Source organism: Filicampus tigris, chromosome 13 (assembly GCF_054856515.1).
Source record: "Filicampus tigris isolate MCC_2025a chromosome 13, RoL_Ftig_1.0, whole genome shotgun sequence".
Taxonomy (NCBI): domain Eukaryota; kingdom Metazoa; phylum Chordata; class Actinopteri; order Syngnathiformes; family Syngnathidae; genus Filicampus; species Filicampus tigris.
In genome coordinates this window covers 9,493,901-9,514,164 of record NC_141229.1, presented here as the reverse complement: position 1 = coordinate 9,514,164, position 20,264 = coordinate 9,493,901, and the positions used below count along the sequence as shown (strand labels likewise).

Below are 20,264 nucleotides of genomic sequence, written 5' to 3'. Positions count from 1 at the left end.
TTCTGGATTGTGCTCAGGGGCCACATTGGATTTTTAAAACGGACAATTTGTCAAATCGGATGCGGTGATGTTTAAACTTAACAATAAAAAGTTAAAATCTGAATTAAAAAACATAATAAATTGTTAATTTGAATAATTAACATAATAACGTCCTCGTGTTTTAAAATTATAGCACAGTCATGTATAATCAAAGTCATTATAATAAATGATCCACTTCTTTACTCAAATAATATGAAAAAAATGCATATGTAAAATTATTATCTTAGTAATATAATAATAATAATAATAATCCTCGTTTTAAAAGCTAAATCTGTAATAAAATGCAAATCTTAATTGGATATAAATAAATTAATTAATCACTTTTACATTAAATAAAAAATAAAAATGCATACGTAAAAGTAACTGTTTTATTGATATTCGTATTATGATTTACAAAATAAATTAAAGAATTTAAAAAATAAATATACACATTTTTTAAATTTATTTGTATACCGGTATATTATATTGTATATAATTTTATCATTTATTTTTAGGGATGTGATGAGGGACGACTTGCTGGAGTTAAAGCAAACGATGCAGAGGCTAGGGAGAGAAGCGGATATGCTGTGGCCACTCTTGAATGGAGTTAAGTCAAAAAGGAATTTACAATAAAATAAATCAGCCAATAAAATAAACCAGCCAAAAATTTAATAATAATACAATACCAATACATTTATTCACGAATATTTAATGAGGTAAATTATTAAAAATGAATAAAAATGTTTCGACTTTCAATTCTATGAAAACAAATTACTAAATCAAAGCCAAAAAATGACTCCTGGTGATGTGAATGCTTAAGGGGCTGGATTAAAAAAGACAATGATTCACATGTGGCCCGCAGGCCATAGTTTACACACACTGTTATTTATTCGTTGTAAACATTTACAAATCCATCCATACATCCGTTATCCAAACCGCTTATCCTCACAAGGATCGCGGGCGTGCTGGAGCCTATCCCATACAAATGTAAAAATAATAATGGCCAAATTAAAAAAAACGAAAAAAAAACGAAAACCTAAACATTAATTTGAGAGACCAGTGACACCCCATTTTATTTTATGGTCTATTATCACATGGGCTCCGCAAATCGTTGTCGTCATTTCCGGGTTTTGCATGATTGGCTACTTTGAATGTTCCAAAGGATCCTATTGGTCCGTTCAAGGTCTTAAAAATCCAAACCGTCTTCTTTCACCGGCAATGTGAGTGTGTTCCGAAAGTACGGCATTCTGGTTTTTTACACTCTGGAGTTTGCTTTTTGGCCTGACAGAACAGGTTTGTGAGTTATTGTATTGACTGACTAATTAATGTTAGCTATCATTGTTTGGCTAATTTATCGGGGCGGTATAATGAAAATTGACTGTCTGTGCACTGTAGCCGTTAACCTAAAATGTGTGCGCAATCGAACGTGAGCGTTGACAAGATTCAAGGATCTCTTAAATTAGCTTTTTGACGTTTGAATCTCTTTTTATGTAGAATCCGGAACACCAGTACTCGGCTTTTCCCTGCGTTTTTGCGTGAGTTGACTACAATAAATTGAGACGACATAGGTACTCAAGTTTCGTCGTATTACAAAGGCGTATATTTCTGTCTCAAATGATGACCTGTGACGTTTCGTTGATGACAACACGATGTGAGCTTCGGCAAACGTCAACTCGTGGGGATGTCACGTGACCTATTTCTTAGGTCTTCTAGTGTATATAATCACGTAGGCCATATGGGGGGCGGACCACTTCAAACTGCAGGAACTATTTTTTTTTTTTAACACTGTCCACAATTGTATACGCAGTGATAATGTGCGCACTAAAACGTGTTATTTTGCCCCCCACCCCCATTATTGTGCTTATAGTTACATGTTTAGCCTTTTCTCACTGTGGGTTCATTTAAGAAATTTAATCAATACAACAAGATTTCACCTTCTCAAACAGAGCGTCTGGCTTTCTTTCATCCTCATTTTGGTACAAACTTGGTCATGTTTCTTATCAACTGGGTGCAGCTTTACCAAAGATGCCCTCCCCTCGGTGTGTTTTTGAGGATTTCCAGTGAGTTGTGCATAACCATATTCCTCTGTGTACATAGGATGATCTCTGTTAAGGAGAATGATGAGAACTGCGGTGTCTGCCCCAGAGGAGGAAAGCACAGCAGCACAAGTGGGGACATTTTCGAGCTGGACCAGCCTACCGGGAGGCCGTCCATCCTCCGTCAGATGGAGAACCTCCCCAGCAAGATGTTGCCGAAGGGCATGAAGGTACCATATCACCCTATCACAATGGCCTCTCTTTTAGTGTTTTAGGTTGCACCAGTTACCAAACCTATGTTTGTTGTTTAGGTTTGTTTCCAGACCCCGCGAAGAGACCCAGTCACTAAAATGATCCTATCACCTGCAAAGTTGGTTAAAATGACAAGTGTGGATGAGTGCACAAAAGCAATAGAGTCCTTAAATTTGGACGTTACAAAGTACGTACAGTCACTACTTGTTTACAAAGCGTTTTATGGCACGGTGTCTCCAAGTTAGGTCCTCGCGAGCTCCTATCCAGCCTATGATTTATGTCAGCCTGTTCAAACACACCAGATTGAAATGATCATGATCGTTATCAGGCTGTACAAAGCTTGCTGATAAGATGATCATTTCAATCAGGTGTGTTGGAACAGGCTAACTTAAACAGGCTGGGTAGGGGCGCATGAGGACCAGACTGGGTTACCTAAGGCATAAGGAACCATTTTAATTTTTTTTTCCTCTCTTTTGTAGCACTGTGCCACAAGAGATAATAAAGCAACCAGATGGTCCCACACAAGGTAGTGTTTCCCCCACCTATTCAGAGAGAGCTTTTTATTATTTGAAGAGTTCACCTATTTGCAATTTTGTGTTGTATTTAAATCACCTAAGAGGCCCAAAGCCCTGCCTAGTAGAAAAGTGGTCCTATTATTCTTTAAGAGCAGTAATTTGTAGCCTTTAATGATCATTTTAGTTTAAAATGTGCATACCACCAAAGATTCACCTTCTCAAGCCAATTGTTTGGCTCTCACTTACGGCATAAACAACTTGCCTATGTTTCTTATCAAATGGGTGTAGTTTTACTGATGCCCCCCCTGCCTAATTTAATCAGACGGGAGCTTTGGTGCCATATCGTGGCATCTTGGTGCCAGGAATTTATGTTGACGTGGCGCATCATGAAAGTTTTGCTTTAGGGGACTAGATTCGAGATTGGTGGCGGACCAGAATCTTTGTGTGTGGGTCATTATTATGACTGCAACACACACACACACAGTATGATCAAAACTCTTAAATGTCTTGTTTTTTGTCATGTGGGAAGTCTGTAATTGGTGAACAATCTCTTAAGATACCAAAAATCCTTGTGCGTCGCAGACCTCAATCAAGCTTTGTATTCTCGGGAGAAGTTAAACTTTAGCCTAGGAAGTAGAAGTTACGAGAGTTGTTGCCGCGTGGGCATGTCTTCGGTTGTTTTAAAACAAATGATCTGTAAGACACTAAGAGGAATTTGAAATTATATGAAGTTGTTTTGACTTCAAAGTTTGTGATATATGGTTTAAATTATTAATTCATCCATCCGCATTTTATAAACCCTGTCCCCTGCAACTAGCGAGGAATTATTCGATCTTCAGATTGTACAGTGAAACCTCCAAAGTTCAACACAAGTCAGTGTCATGTGGTGGACTTGCACTTTGCGCCTCTATTTAAATTGTCGCCATCATAACACATTACCTGTACTGGAAGCGTTTTCAAACTATTTGACTGTCCCGGAAGTATAAAAAGCACTTGCACAGCTTTATAATTTATATTGTAAAGAGTGGCTTTTTTTTTTTTTTTTTTTTTTTTTTTTTTAAAGAATCTTTTTTCAAAACAGTTTGAATTCCAAATCCATTTAATCCAAAAGCAGTTCACGTACTGAATCGTTTTCTTTATTTTGCCACAGAAGTTTCTTCCTATCCCGATGATGACATGCCAATACGAAGCAAAGGAAATTATCAGTTGGACTTTGACAACCTGGGCAGCATGAACCCTTTCGAGGGTTCTGATAAGATGGTTCTCTCCCCCCCAAGGCCTCCGGTTGAGAACCCTCCTCCCAAACAACCGGACAATAAGTGTGAGGAGCCCACCAACAAGTCGTATTCGGCACTGGATGAGACTCTTCCCGTCACTGACTCTGTGGAGAACTCCCTGGGCAACATCTCCGCTGAGGTTAGCTCGGCGGAGAACAGCGTGGTCACAGTGATGAAGGTTCCAACCGTGGAACAAGAGTCACGCAGCGCCACACCCGACGAGGTGCCCGCAAATACTCCCCCCAGGGGCGCTGAAAACAAACCTTCAGATGTTTTTGCGGAAGATGCGCCCCTTCTGGCAAAAGGAACCTATAACTTTGATTTTGACAGCCCTGACACAACGGATCCGCTTAAAACCGGAGGCTCCAAAATCCAGAATTCCCCTGTCCTGTCGAGGAAGGTGCTAGATGGTAACCCCCCCACAGAGGAGACCCCGATAAAGCCTGCAGATGAGGAGGTGCTCCAGGAGTTGCCTGTTCAAGCCGACGTGAAGCTCATTGCCGCAGTGACCACTACTCCAGCTTGCGCTCCAGGGGCCAATTCAGTGGCCCCGCCCACCAAGGAAGCTCCAGTCAAGCTAGAGTTCAACTTTGGTGGTGGCGATGTCAAACAGAAACCCCTGCCCAGGAAGTTTGGCAGAAAACCAACTGGCCTCAAACCCAAAGAGGGGAAGTCTTTGTCCGACGCAAAGGCGCCACCAGCAGATGACGCGGACAAGTCGGCGGCCGGTGACAACGCAGATGCCCGTTCCGCCAAAGCCTTGTACTCGTTTGACTCTGAAAATTTTGACGACCCCAACTTTAACCCCTTTGGCACAAAGTCTAACATCAGCAACTCTCCCAAGAGCAGTCTGAGCACCAGCCCTGCGCACAACACTTCACATGAGACACCCGCTCAGTACGCCAACATTGATTGGAATCCGAATGGCGTTTTGTCTGAGAGCGCGTGCGCAGTTGAAGCAAACACTGCAGTGGCACAAGAGCAGGTACCATAAGTGTTTTGCTTCTATGAATTCACCTTTTTTAATCAGTTTCAAATAACTGTTTTGAGTTCATAGCTTGTGGTGTAATTACTGTTTAAACGACATAATATAATCAATTATTTTTAAAAAGTGGGGATGGGGTCAGTTACTTGCGGTTTTGTGTGCCGCAGGTCCCTATCACCTGTGATTAATCATCTTTTTGGGCTAAGTGTGTTAAACATGCAATGATTTTTTTTTTTCTCCACTAATTTAAGCCGACACTCCACAAAAAGCAACTATTAAAAAAAAAATAATAATAATTTGAAACCGTTTGGAAATGGTTCTCACATGGTTTACGTGGGCCAGCAATATGAAGATACTGTTTAATTTCTTCTATCATCTTTTTTTTACTGACAGAAAGTGGAGGAGACTGCTTGTGTGAACAGCCAGGGTTCACCCCCAAAAGCTGAAAAGCCTGCAAACGATTTAGCCGAACAACAACAACCACAGACCAGCTTGTCAAATTTCACTGAAGAGTTTGTTCCTGGGACTGAGTGTAAGTCTTTTTTTCGATCAGATTTTCTGCCATCTTTTTTTCAAGTGTCATTTTAGTAAAAATGTTTCAACTTGGTATTTTTTTTTTCTTTTTTTTTTCTTCTTTTTTTGAAATGCAATGCATTGGGCCGAAATACGTCCTCACTAAATTAAAAACATTCTGAGAAAGTAATGGAATTACAATAAAAACATTGCTGGAATGAATTAATAGCTTTTTTTTTTTCAGGAAAATTGTAATATTAAACAGATGGAGTAATTTAAAATCGTATATCTAAAGTTTTGTGACTTTAATACTTTTTCTCACCTCCTGTCAAGTTTAGTTTCATTCTATTTTCACATTGGCTATAATAAACCTATTTTTATTTCAAGATGGCTCATTTTAGTTTTTAAAAAATGATTCCTCCCTAGTCATGTCCAACAACTTTGAGGGACAGATCGACTACCTTGAACAGTTTGGCTCAAGCAGCGTGAGTGATTTTAGTATTTCTTTGAGCGTTAATATACAATCTCAAACATTTTCGTTTAAATATTGATTTTTTTTTATTTATTTATTTTTTTTTTTCATGCAACAAGTTCAAGGAGTCTGCACTGCGCAAACAGTCCTTGTACCTCAAGTTCGACCCCCTGCTGAGGGAGAGCCCCAAGAAGTGTGGAGACGCCGCCGGATTTCCACTACAAGCACCTCACCCTACTTCTCTCGTTTCACGGTATGAATGTATACATGCATCGCCTGGACAGTAAATGTCATGTTTGAAATGAAAATGGTTCTATTTTTCTGTCCAATTTAGTTTTGAAGCTGTGCCAATAGCTGAAGACACTCCCGCAGCTCCTGTAAGTTCATTCACTGACCGTTACCAATTGTTGGTCTTGGAATAAGGATGGGCATAAACGTCTAGTAATTCATCATAAAGAATTTTGTCAATTGTATAAAATTGATTGATTAAACATGTCTTGAAGCAATTTAAGCGAAATGCGTGCGAGAGAACTGAAGCCATTTTTCCATTGTACTGGTTCCAGCTCACAATGGTGTGTGCCCGCTTTTCTATCACACTTTAGGGGCTTACAGTGGTTCGAAAACACTGCTCACTGCCATCTGATTGGCTGACAGGTGTAGGCGTTTCTTCAATGCAGCAAAGAAATTACACTGCACATGCCTATTTCCTGGTTTTAAGCAAGCTAGACAGTCGCCCGCCACCAAGCCATAAAAATACAATACATAGTTAATATACATATAGTTGGACAACAATACTGAAGCGTATGTAGCAAATCCAATGGATGAAGTGGTGAAGCTTGTAAAAAATTTTAGCGAGCGGCGCATCCATTCACTTGAAAGAGAGGTGTCCAAAAGGTGGATGAAGCGCATACCATGGACGAAAAGGTCCTCCAGCCGCATCCCGGAGCCTCGGCGGTCTACCGGCCCGATGATCGTGGCCCCCGCCACTGGGAGGCTTCTCGCGCTGCGCCACCGTGCTAAAATGTTGCATGTTTTTGTAATGCGTACTAATAAACAGGTGTTGAACACGATTCTCCCTTTCCATTGGGAAATGTTGATTGTGGAGATGAAGTCATATGCTTAGGATGTTTTTTGTTGACCTGTCCTGCAGACTCCCCAAATACTTGAGAGCCTCGTCCCAGCTTTCTCACAGCCTGCAAGCTCAGAGGACATCATTGATGTGCTCAAGTACAGTCAGAAAGACATGGATGCAGCCATTGCCCAAATCCTGGATGAGGTATGACCTGTTTGACCACATTTACATTTTTTTTTTTTTTAAAGTAGTTCACAAAACCTAATTAAAACAAATACCAGACAGAGCATCGCCGTCTTTTATCAATCGTAATCATCGTCACTGATGTTGCTAATATGAAATTAACACACGAAATACATTTGCGCAAATCTCTGGTATAAATGCTCCCACACACCTTGTTTGGATCGGGAAACTTTATTTTGAAGGGTTTGAGACTCATAACAGCTCTGACAAAGGCTGGAGTGACTGCCAAATCTGTCAATTGAGCTTTTGCTTTTGCTGGGAAAAAAATAATTGTCTGAAAAGAAACTTAAAACCATTGTATTGTGGTTTTCATCAATTTTAATGTCTAATATTTCAATGGAATTCATAAGAGGTCAAGTGAGATTGTGATTGCCACTAGAGTCCCAGAGGGATGATGGTGAGAATACAGTATAGGCAAGCCTGAAAATCTCGATGTGGCAGCTGAGGCCGAGCAGACAGAAAATGGAAAAAAAAAAAAACAAAGAAATTTGTAGATGTTGTATATCATACATTTGTATGTTTTTGTTTTGGTCCATGGCCTATTGTAACTTGCTCAACTTTTTAAAGTTGCATCTATTCCAGATGAAACCTTGTTGCATGTTTTTTTTTTTTTTTCACGATATTGTGCAGCCCCTGGTGTCGGGCTGAAACCTCATTGGTCACATTTTTTGGTAAATTTCAAGATTTTTCCCCAAAACTGATTGATCACTCCACACATTTTTTATTCTTATTTTGCCAATTATTGACCAATCTTAAGTGGTGAAAAAGGCTTTCTCTCTTTGATGCAGTGATTGAACAAACAAAAAAAGGCTCTCCTGAAAAATGACTGTTGGTAGTACGAAGTTTCGGCCCGGCGCCAACACGAGCAAGCGTATGGTTGTCAGTGTAGCAAATTGTTGTTTCTTTTCTACAGGTCAAGGAAAAAGAGGACAAAATTTGTGCAAAGTACAACCAGTCACAAGACGATGGTCGGGAAATGAGGTGGGATAGAGGGAGCATTCTTTTAATACTACTGTTTATATATATATATGTATACACAGTATCAGCTGACATTCCCCCTTTCCAACAGGAAAATAATTGCAGAATTCGAGCTCATCATTGCAAAAATGATGGGTGAGTTTAAAAAAAAAAAAAAAAGTACATTGTTGACAAGCGTTGTAGCTAAGTTGTAAGACTATGCGGCTGTTGTTCAGTGGACCAAGAGAAGGAGCGTGAGGCTTCGCAGGCCAAGCTGGACAAGGTCCTGCTGGAGAAGAAGCAGGTCTCCAGTGACCTCAACGCCATGGAGAGATCCTTCTCCAACCTTTTGAGACGACAGGAGAAGTATAAGGAGATCCTCGAGGGTTACAAAAAGGTCCGAACCGCCTCCTTGGGTTAATGACAAAGAGGAAGTCAACCAAACATTTTTTTTCCGAAATATGTTCTATGAGTAGTCTAAACGTGGCATTCTGATAAATATTGCGTTTGTGGAATATGAGAAATCCACCCGTTTTTAGCTAGTTCGGGGGGAGGCCATTTTGTCACTTATCGACTGAAGGTGACATCGAAGTTGCTCAGATGACGACCAATCATGGCTCATCTTCAGAAAATAGGTGAGCCGTGATCGTGATCTGAGCCCTGTGCAACTTTGATGTCATCTTCAGTCGACAGAAGTGACAAAATGGCCGTCCCCTGAGATGGCTAAAAATGGGTGCATTTTGCTGCTTAACTTGTATTCCACAAACGCAATATTAATTAGGATGCCTTATTTCAACTAGTGGGCCTGCGTAGAACATTCTGGGGGAAAAAAATGTTTAGGTTGACCTCCCCTTTAAAAACAGGGTTGATGCAATTTGATAAGTTACGTTTCCCCCAGAACGAGGAAACCCTGAAAGCATGTGCTCAGGACTACTTGGAGAGGATAAAGAAGGATGAGAAGCGATACCAGACCCTCAAAGCTCACGCCGAGGAGAAAATTGGCCTGTAAGAAGGAAAAAAAAAAAAAAAAAAGAATGCATTGCATGCAGGTTGGAATCGTTGCACAAAGTTTTTCTCTCACATCACCGCTGTCATCTCCATCAGGGCCAACGAGGAAATCGCGGAAGTGCGCTCCAGGAACAAGGCGGAGGTGTCGGCGCTGCAAGTCCAGCTGCGGCGCGAGCAGCTGAAGGTGCACTCGCTGGAGAAGAACCTGGACCAGAAGGTGAATCCACTCAAACACCTTTGAATACAATATACAGGTTGGCCAAAAGTATGCGTTTATTACAGTTGCGCTTATTTTCAATTACAAATATTAAACACAATGTAGATACTCTATGTCCTCCGTCAACATTGAAACATTCCTCCAACCTTTCCAAAACCCTCATAAATTTGTACAAATGACCTTTTAATATATGAATCAATGTGAAGGCGCTGACCATGTTATTGATTTCTGACAATGATTGTACATGGTAGCAAACACCAATGTTATTTCTATAAATCTCAGCAGGTGTTTTTAAAATCACTTGTACGACATTCCAAGGAAATCACAATGTCCCATCACTAGTGAGCTATTTTCAGAACTTGCCTGCAGGTGACTCAAACACACTTTTTAATGTTGTAGGTGAAGGAGACTGAAGAGCTGACCAAACTCTGTGATGAGCTCATCAGCAATGTCCAGAAGGGCTGATTTAACTCCACTTGTTGTATATATTCAATTGTATGTTTCCTTTTTGTCTCATCACTTTCATTCTCATGTTGATGTACGTTTTCTCCTTTTTTGTCAATGTTTTACAATATTTTAAAAATAAAATAAATAGTATTAACCTGTACCAAGTGTGCTGAAGTTTGATAACCCTGTCATACACTGAAGCAATTAGAGTACATCGGTTTCAATGCTGTTTTCTGTATGAGGCTTAATTTAACTGCGGGCGACAGGGCAGCGTTGTCGTTGTGTAATAAAAAAGGTATTGTCCACTTCTGAATTTATTTTTTAAACCACTGATCTGATTAAATGTTTTTGCACTACACAGTCTTGGAGAATGTTGACATTTGCAGTGGCATTTTGGTGTCAGGTGTGCTGGTGGAAAATTATGCAATTTCTCAAATTCTTTTTCTTTTTTTTTTGACATGAAAAATACATCTGAGTGAAAGAAATGCTGTAATGTTAATAAAATACATTTTGGCAGTATGGCATGTGCCTCTCCAATAAAAGATGATGTATGTACTTAAATCGATGTAAGGATCATGTGCAAGTGTGATGATTCAGTTTGATACAGTGGGATTATGATTCGATTTGGTATGGTCTGTTTCTAGCTTTTGTCATTAGTGAAATGTAAAACATCTGTCCCATAAAGAATACGATTAACAATGAGAAACATCACATCCATTAAGTCAACAGAAAAATACGAAGTGGGTCAGCTGTTGATGCAAAAAATGAACACCGGAATCAAACAAATCTGAACCTTTGTGATGAATGCAATAAATATTGTCAATGTTGGGTCAACTTCACATTTTTTTCTGTCAGCACGTTTTTATTGTGCCTGCAATTTACTGAACAACGCACTAGAGGGCAGTATATGGTTGCATTGCTTGTCGATTTTTTTCAAAATCCTTCATGTAAAATTCTTTGTTCTAGTTAACAGAGGCCTGTGAATTTTTTCAACTGATTCCAGGTGTCTTAACATGTCTGTGGCATTAGATTGTAAAATAAAGAAATACCGCAAGGTTCAGGAATTCAACATCTTTCCAGCCTATTTCTTGCCATGGTGAAGTCGTTTTAAGTGGCATATTTGTCTGATGCAGTGAGCCTGCCCCGACCCCGCATCATGCCCCACAAACTGCTGATTGTTGTTCAATTTTGTAAGTATTTTTAGGAGTGTGTCTGAGTATCTTCACTTAACCAATGTTGTTATATTTTGAATAGATGTGTTTTCCCAATGGCGCCCTGAGATTTCATTTTTATCTTATGAATGAAATAGTGCGAAGTGTGCAGGAGCAAGTATGTTGCAAAAAGGAGCAAGTTGTTACATAATTGCAACTATAGTACAAAACAGAGCTTTTGTTTAAGGTATGGTCACACTTTAAGGAACCGTGACAATTATAATTTCTTTGGTGCCCAGTGTTCAAGCAATGGGCAAAAACTGTATTTGTGGAGGGAGGTTGTCAATTATTGTCATCGTGTAATGGAAACCCAATCGTTTGCAAACATGCATTCAAAAGTCCATTTTAAAACAACCCTTGAAGACACCTGTGGCCGTGCTTAGCCCAACCTTCCTCATCACCGTCCTCGTGGTCATCAGACAAAACCACCGCTCAGCCGGTCCACAATGCGGTCCTTCTTCCCGGAGTCATCGCACAGTCCGCTCACTTCACTCCCACAGCAGGACAATGCGCCTCCGAAACGCTGAAAGGAAATCTTAGCTCCAAAGGGAACATTAGAGTTGCCCAAATGAGAAAAGGCCACTGGTCGTCTAATCCAGTGATATCTAAGCGGAGCCCATCTCTCATCTTGGAAAAAGAGAGAAAATCCTTTATTCCTCGGACTTGTGTGTCTGTGTGCTACTTGCTGTTTCCACGTCACTCAACGATATACACACACGAACAAACGTTTTACACGCATATGCCAACAGAGAATACATGCATGAACATATAGACTCTAAAAACAAAAATAACCCAATTTGGGGGGAAAAAGGGGACCCACCCACTGCTTGGGAATTAATTTAACCCAACTTTCTGGGTTGTTTTCCATAACATTTTGTACAACCCAATTTGACCAGAAAGATGGGGTCAAATTGACCCAATTTGCGAGTTGGTTTCTTTTTGGCCCAAATTGGGTTATTTTTGACCCAACTGCTTTTAGAGTGTACTGTACACTAACACACACGCTAGCATACTCTCGAAGTTGCCTTGTACTGCCAACTTGCTGTCGACTGAATATGACATCACAGCTACGACCGTCACGGCTCACCTGTTTTCTAGGTTTGGTCATACGACTAAACGAGTACCTGAGCTCACTGCATTTTTTCAAGTAGGTTGCAAAACGTTAATACACGCACACAAACACACACATACCTACACAGACAGACATACGCTGGCACGTTTCGTTCATTTAATCTAATCACCAAATGAGATGATTTCATAAGAGAACATTTGGGATTGTCAAAAATAGAACTATTTGCATACACCATGAACTAAATCAACTACATGTGAATAAACTGCATGTCAAATATATATATATATACTAAACACGACAACACAAAGAATACTTACAATTACATGACAGAAATGCAAAACACCTTACTCAGAAAAATAAACTTCTTTTGATACATTTTTAAAAATCAAAATAAATTAAGTATTCATGACTCAATTTGATTGGAAATGAACGGAGCTTCACAAACTGTCATTGGTTGAGAACTCTAGACATGACTAACGGTAACAAATTGGCTAGAAGAGTAAAAGGGCCGTTAACCCCCCCCAATCAGGTAACACTGAAACATACTCCGCTCATCCCTTGCAGTCTTTGACAACGATGGTACACTTGCCAGACACCTCATTAGGTACACATTAGGCACAATCGTTTTTTGTTTTTTTGGACTTGGCAAAAATATTGCTCAGTTTTGATTGACACTGTCAAAAAATGGTTTGCAACAAATAAAGTTACACCTCAAATGATCTAGCTTGTATTAACTCATTCACTGCCATTGACAAATGTATTTGTCTTTTCACAGTCCAACCATTCAATTCTAGGAAATTATTTATATTTAAAATGGGTTTTTTTTTCCTTCCAAACATTAAACGCAGATTGTGCAGGTGTACCTAATATTTTGTCCATTTCGTGTGATTCCCCCAAAAATATAGTGGTCAGCATTCTACAACACGAAGCGTCTTTGACAAAAAGGGCAACCTGAGTAGGACGTGTCAAGCCCTTTTTTTGTACCATTTTGAACAGCTGATGAACCAGAAGGTGAAACGCGAGCTCCGGCCGTTTCCTTGCGAACGAGACCTTTTTTTTTTCACGAGGCCGCAACAGCTGCATTCACACTCACACCAAACACGACTCCTCGTCCTTTTTAAATTAAGTGCACAGGCAAGGACTGGCGTCTCTTTAGTGGCGTGACAGTCTGACAGCTTGGACACACACACACACACAAAAATACAAAATAAAAGTGACAGCACCAAAATGTTATGATGTCGTCATATTGTCTTATGACTGGCCAATTTGGGGTTGCTTCCCCCCCAACAACGTCCCGCCGTGAAAGGTTTTTTTTTTTTTTGTTTGTTTTCCTTTTCTGATCCGCTAACACTGGAAATGAATGTGTTGGTGCTGATGCACTTTGCCGTCCACGTGGGAGTGTGTGTGCGTGTGAATGTCAGTGTAGATTTTGGGATAAATCTTGGCCGGGATGGCGGTGCCTCCCTGGTTGAGGAGGAGGTGCTGTTGCTGCTGTGCCAGGTACTCCTCGTAGGTCAGGGAGCTCATGCAGTCTTTGTCCGGGCTGGACGAGCCGGACGACGGCGCGGCGCAGCCTCGCTCACGCTCTCGGCACGGCGGGACCCGCTGGGGGGCGGCGGCGGGGGCGGCGGCGGGGCTGCCGGGAGGCGGGCACTGCTTTCTACTCTGGCAGAACCAGAGCAGCACGGTGCCAAAGATGAAGACGATTCCGGCGGGGATGCCGATGATGACCGGCCAGGGCAGGGAGCTGGAGGCTGCCGGGAAGACGGGCATGATAGGGGGCTTGGTGTCTGCAAAAAAAAAAGGCCAGGAGTTAAACTTACACACGGAAAATGCTTATTGATCAATAAAGTAATTCAGCACAGTTATTTCCAACATTTATTCTGTTACATTTATCTCAAGTAACTTTTGGGGTACGTCAGAGTAGCTTTAATGTAACATACTTTTTAGTTGTTACATTTACTTCACTATCACAGATTTAGATGGGTTTGTGAACAATATTTGAGAAAAATGGTGATATTGTGTATGTGGAAAAAGTTTTACACCTTTGAGTTCATCCCATAAAAAATGGGGGCAAAAACAAAAGCGTTGCATTTAGGGATGTAACGATTCACTCAAGCCCTGATTCGATTTGACTTTCAGTTCCAGATTTTCGATTCGATTCGATTAAAAAAAAAAAAAATTGCTACCATGCTTGTCTCTGTGCACTAGTGTGGTTCTGCAGCCTTCCACTCACGCAATACGCAATGATGTGTTGGCGCAAAAGCATAATTTGACCTACACATTCAAACTGTGCGATGCATCTGGAATGAAAAAAGACAGCTACAAAAAGACATCATTTTTTAGATGAATTTAATCAACACGATTTTCGAGTAATCGAAACGATTAATCGAGGCGAATCGATTTTAAATCGATTTTCGATCAATCGTTACCTCTCTAGTTGCGTTTATATTTTTATTGAGTGTATATGCATGTATGTATATATATATGTTGTGTATATGTATATATATTGTGTATATATATATACATATATATATATTGTGTATATATATATATATATATATATATATATATATATATATATAGTGTATATTGTATATATGTATACATATATATATATATATATATACATATATATATATATATATATATATATATATATATAAAAATATATATATATATTGTGTATATTGTGTATATGTATATGTATACATATGATGCATACATACATATACATATATGTAATTTGTTTGTGATTGTTTAGTTTAGCAGCGGGCCTGCTTGGGCTGCTTTCGAGTCGTCCGCCGTGCTGCCACGGTGCAAAGTTACAACAAACAAACAAATAACTCTGCGACAAAAAGAGTTTTTCCTATGCGTTGGAGCCATCCCTTGCAATGATGCACGTGTACGGCGGCGAGTGAAGAATAGTTAAGCCGCTCTCATGAGGCATTTCCGGGCCCTCACCTGGCAGCACTGTGAGGAAGGCGCTGCGGAAGCTGTATCCCATGGTGTTGGCACCTAAGCAGATGTACATGCCGGCGTCCTCCTCCTTGGCGCGGGTAATGAGCAGCTTGTTGAGGTAGGAGCCGTCGGGTCGCGACCACACCTCCCCTGTGGGCAGCACCACGAAGCGGTGGTCTCCCACTTCAATGGTGGAGTTGTAGCGGCTCTCCTCATTAGTCTCCACGCGCTTCAGCCACTGGATAACCGGCTTGACGTCGCTCCTCACTTTGCACTGGAACGACGTGGTGCCCCCGTAGTCCACCGTCGTGTTGAGGGGGTGAGTGCCCGTCAGAACGGGCTTGGAGTTGGTCCTCTCTGCCGACACCACAAATAGAGAGCTTTTTTTTATTTTTATTTATTTATTTTTTTTGGGACGTGACAGCCCTTGCGCGGATGGGAGGGGCCGAGCGGACAGAGAGGATGGAGACGCACATGTAAGACCGTAAGCGTGATTAGCTGCCTCGCTTTCTGCGCTCCTGGTTGTACAGTGAAGGCAGCTGGGCTTTAATCAGATCCAGATTCCAGCGGGTCTTTTGAGTCAAAGCGCCCCTTGCGCCCGCCCCCAATTCCCCCGAGCAAGCGCCGCGAGACGAGGCCCCGCTTTCCTGCCTGCCCGCTTCCCTCAGTGTGCTTTCTCGTGGACGCGATTACGCACATTCATCCGGCATGTGGCGAAGATGTGATCGCAAGTCAGGAGGAGTAGGTACAGCAGATGAGAGATTGTTTGAAAGGTTACAGAAATTACGATGTATATAAAAAAAAAAGATTTTTTTACAAAATCAGACCAAGCTATTAGAGCAATTATGCTGTGCTCGTTAATGCAGAGTAACTCCAAATTTGGAAGGTTGCAACTAAACATTATTTAATAACTGAATAATCTGCCCATTTTTTTCTGGAGAAATGGATTAAACAGATCCCCCCCCCCCCCCCAGTCTCTTTATTCAAAAATAGGGCATCATTTCTACTTGACAGTGTAGTCAATTATGATTCAATTACTGCTTTGGTCCGTAATACGCCAGAAAACATGCAAAAATATTGGTTATTGTTCTCCAAAGAAAACGTAGATGTTTTATTTTGATTCAACACAAAGATATTACGTCTGCTATAACGGAAGACAGAAATGTGAGAATATTTACTGTTTATTATATTTACTACTTTTTCCTTGCATGCCACTCAAATGTCATTTTTGGTGCTGCTAATATATATTTTTTTCTTTTTACAGAAAAACAACACTAGGTTAGTCCATCAAATGACGATTATATTGTTTATGTATTTTCTTGAGGTTCTCAAAAATAAATGAAAACTTTACGCTCATGGGTTTTATTAATGTACTGGTTAAAAAAAAAAAAAGCACTTTGAGAAACTCAGTAAAGTCCACAAACAGAAATTAAAACTTTGTACGATTTTGTCCCCAAAATAACTCTGCTTAGCTCCCTTTTTCTTCCCTCAAGAATCAGAGTGGACAATCGTTCGAAATTGGAATCGGAACCGGAATCGTCTAAACTCGAACGATGCCCACCGCTAGTTTCGAACGTTTTCTTGACACTGTCGCAACTCCTTGCTACCGTATTTTCTGTGTTTCTGTACCCTGATTTGTTCCGCCAACATAACTGCCAAACTAAATGACGTCTTTTAACACTAATGTCAATGTTTCCCGCGATACTCACGTATGACCTCCACTTTATACGTAGCGTTGATTTCTCCCGCCCGATTGGACACCCTGCAGGTGTATCTGCCGCTGTGTGCGGGCGTCAAGTTCTTCAGGGTCAGGGTCCACTTGTTCCGGCGACCCTCTCCCACCTCTCGCTCGCTCAGCGGCTGCTCGTCCTTCAGCCACACGATGTCGGGCCGGGGCGTCCCGCCGGCCGTGCATTTGAGGCGCACCGAGCTGCCCACGGGTCGGGCTATCACCCTCTTCCTCATCTTAGCCGGTTGGGTAAAGCGGGGGCGCACTAATGGCCGGGAAAAAAAAAAAAAAAAAAAAAACGGGGAAAAAAAAAGGGGAATGTCACATTTCGCTAATAAATCGTGATTTGGAGTTGCACGGTAGGAGACGTACCGAGCTTTTCTGTCAGGCCATCGGAACCATGCTCTGAATATGCGCCGTCAAACACAGCGGGTCTGGTCCTATCAGAACCCGAGTCATCTGGTGAAACGGCAAGAGAACATGAAGTCAAGGTGTTCAAGTAGTAGATTATGGGTGACCTTGATTTCATGACGGTAAAGTTGTTAACCATTGGCAAAATTACAGACTTGCAATGTTTTCTGAAGAAGCTAATTTACAACTATTTGCAAAAAAAAAAACCAACAACAACAAAAAAAAACAACATCATCGATCAGGGAAACTTAAATTATGGAGCTCGCCCCCCCCATGCTATTTTAAATAATATGGACTCAATAAAAGCATATGCGCCAAATATGTGCTCTTAATATTTCATTTTTTGTAATACATTTCTCGATGCATGTATAAAAAAAATAATCCATTATTGTAAACCACCAACAAAGGGTTGCAAGCAAATAAAATAGCCACATGCCGTTTGTTTTTTTTTTTTGTGTGTAAAAGACTCTCTTGCATGAAAATCGCCATTCAAGGATGGCACAAAACTGCTGAAAGGCAAATCAACATTAGGTGCAAAAACTGATTTTGTGCACCTTTTCACACAAAAAAACACATCTATCCATCCATTATCAATAGCGCTTATCCTCACAAGGGTCGCGGGGCGTGCTGGAGCCTATCCCAGCTGTCTTGGGGCAGTAGGCGGGAGACACCCTGAATCGGTTGCCAGCCAATCGCAGGGCACACAGAGACAAACAAACATTCGCACTCACAATACAAAAAAAAAAAAAAATAATAATATTATTCACATTCAGTATTTGTGTAACGTATCATTCCAAAGTTGCAAATAAAAATATTTGCATGTTGTAGTATAGCGCAGTATAAAACTTGTTGTAAGTGCAACTTAGCCATGTCTGCCATCTAGTGGCGATTGGTGATATTACAACATAAAATGCATATTTACATTTCAGCATCCGTGATTTTGCTCAGTTATTTTCTTCTTTTTTAAAAAAAACATTTTTAAATACAGTATTCAGCTGGAATTTGGGGGGCGACTGAAAAAAAAAATCCTTTTTCGGGTTGGGGGGGTTAAACAAAGTATGAATATAGGCAACTATAAACATTTTAAGGGTGATGTCAATTACCCAATAGCGACGGTTCACTACATACACGTATAGCAACATGTAGGACAAACAATATCGTAGTCCAAGTTGCCCCCGAGGACGCTGTTGGCACCTCACACCGCAGCCCCCCGCCACCGGCCCGATAATGAGGCAACTCTGGAGAGCGCAGTACGGTCAAAGTAAAAAAGGTGCCGCATATAGCATTAAAACATTCAAATGACGCTGCGGCAGTAATGGCTCGAGCACATTCTTGGGCGCCACCTCTGTAAATTCAGCATTCAAACATATAGCATTTGGAAGTAATACGATCGGTTTTCATGAGCGCAATTCCAGCAGAGACAGCTGTGGAGCTTATGTCACTGGCTGACGTCACGCAGCGCAGTTGGGACGCAAAGTATAATGACTGAAAGCCAATCGACCGATTGTGATGCGTATCGGCCTTTTCAATTAGGCAGGGATGAATTGGAACGAGTGGGCGGGGCGCCAACAATCAAAAGTAGATGATCGTTAAAGGGAGGATAGGCTGTACGGAAAACAGTCTTGAGATATGTACAATGGTGCCTTTTCCGGACTGCACGTTTCAGTTCAATCCCCGGATTAGGAATTCCGTCTTGGCTCAATCAAAAGCACACTTTGGAATTGTCCGATGTTTTGTCCTTGAAGGGGAAGTCAACCCAAACATATTTTTTTTCAAGAATATGTTCTATGCAAGCCTACTAGTTGAAACAAGGCTCTCATAAATATTGCATTTGTGGAATAAGAGTTCATCCACCCGTTTTTAGCCATCGCTGGGGGCGGCCATTTTGTCACTACTGTTGACTGAAAATGACATCACAACTGCTCAACTGCTGACATCACGGCTGAGCTGTTTTCTGAAGCCGGGCCATGATTGGTCGTTACCAGTCGTGATGTCATTTTCAGTCGACAGAAGTGACAAAATGGCCGCCCCCTCAGATGGCTAAAAACGAGTGGATTAACTGATAGTCCACAAACGTAATATTAATCAGAATGCCGTGTTTCAACTAGCGGGCCTGCTGATATTCTAGATATTCCAGATAGACTGATGTGCTTTTTTTCAGGGCCGATACCGATTATTAGTAGTCAAGGGGGCCGATATTCATTTTCAGTGAAAATGAAAATATTGTCATCAAAATCTCAAGAAAAATGTACTCTTCACTTTGTTGCAACGTCTTTAAGCATGTTTATTGAACAATGTTTCAGGTTTGCATAATGGTGATTTTAAAAAAAAATAATTTCAAGAAATTTTGACAATATACACCTCTTTTATAAAATTCGAACAAAAATTTCCAGGAGCACCTGTCAGCATGTCTTGAAAAAGGATAAATGAAATCTTAATAGCTCCATGTAATTTTCTGCAGTCAATGAAAATTTCAAAATGACATAAATGTTAAACTTTCACATATCTTTGTTTTGATTTCCACAGTTTTAAATTGATTTATTATCGGCCGGTAGAGTTTTAAAAAAGGCCGATGCCGATATTCGTCGAAAAGCCAAATATCGGTGCCGATAATCAGCCCGGACGATAATCGGTCCATCCCTGCTGGATATTCTTGAAAAAAAAATGTGTTTGGTTTGATTTCCCCTTTAACTATTCTTGTGTGTGTGTTTTACTTTCTTTCTCCTGAGATCGAGCTTTCTGACTCTGTGCTGCAGACTTTGCTCAAGAATGCCTTGATGGTCTTGATAGCAAAGCAGCCCCAGAACATAACAGAGACTCCTCCATCTTTCTCAGTAGATGCTCTTTCCTTTTTTTTTTTTTTTTTTT

At 40.8% G+C, this 20,264-nt stretch overlaps 2 protein-coding genes across 2 annotated transcripts in view; one reads left to right on the top strand and one right to left on the bottom strand.

Annotated features, from left to right (window-relative positions):
* Positions 1 to 1,189: 1,189 nt before the first annotated feature.
* Positions 1,190 to 10,172, top strand: tacc3 (transforming, acidic coiled-coil containing protein 3). Its single transcript, XM_086050271.1, has 16 exons — positions 1,190 to 1,311; positions 2,116 to 2,284; positions 2,366 to 2,493; positions 2,786 to 2,832; positions 3,972 to 5,083; positions 5,477 to 5,615; positions 6,023 to 6,081; positions 6,188 to 6,321; positions 6,403 to 6,445; positions 7,219 to 7,344; positions 8,297 to 8,364; positions 8,453 to 8,496; positions 8,577 to 8,737; positions 9,239 to 9,345; positions 9,445 to 9,565; positions 9,965 to 10,172. Exons 2-16 carry the CDS (start codon positions 2,117 to 2,119, stop codon positions 10,028 to 10,030), a joined length of 2,523 nt encoding a protein of 840 aa, XP_085906397.1. The 5' UTR covers positions 1,190 to 1,311; position 2,116; the 3' UTR covers positions 10,031 to 10,172.
* Positions 10,173 to 12,437: 2,265 nt separating this feature from the next.
* LOC147137497 (fibroblast growth factor receptor-like 1) overlaps positions 12,438 to 20,264 on the bottom strand; it is a 33,192-nt gene continuing 25,365 nt past the window's right edge. Inside the window, exons 4-7 of the mRNA XM_086050419.1 lie at positions 17,358 to 17,444; positions 16,966 to 17,250; positions 15,260 to 15,613; positions 12,438 to 14,085 (exon numbers count right to left, since the gene is read on the bottom strand). Of these exons, the coding sequence (XP_085906545.1) occupies positions 13,640 to 14,085; positions 15,260 to 15,613; positions 16,966 to 17,250; positions 17,358 to 17,444 (1,172 nt within the window). The 3' untranslated portion in view covers positions 12,438 to 13,639. The remainder of the gene's footprint in view (positions 14,086 to 15,259; positions 15,614 to 16,965; positions 17,251 to 17,357; positions 17,445 to 20,264) is intronic.

Bases quoted from the DNA above. Each gene is read 5' to 3' on its own strand.
- tacc3 (XM_086050271.1), top strand. From the start codon at position 2,117: ATGATCTCTGTTAAGGAGAATGATGAGAACTGCGGTGTCTGCCCCAGA. The intron at 2,833-3,971 runs GTAGTGTTTCCC...ATTTTGCCACAG, and splicing joins ACCAGATGGTCCCACACAAG to AAGTTTCTTCCTATCCCGAT. The intron at 8,738-9,238 runs GTCCGAACCGCC...CGTTTCCCCCAG, and splicing joins TCCTCGAGGGTTACAAAAAG to AACGAGGAAACCCTGAAAGC.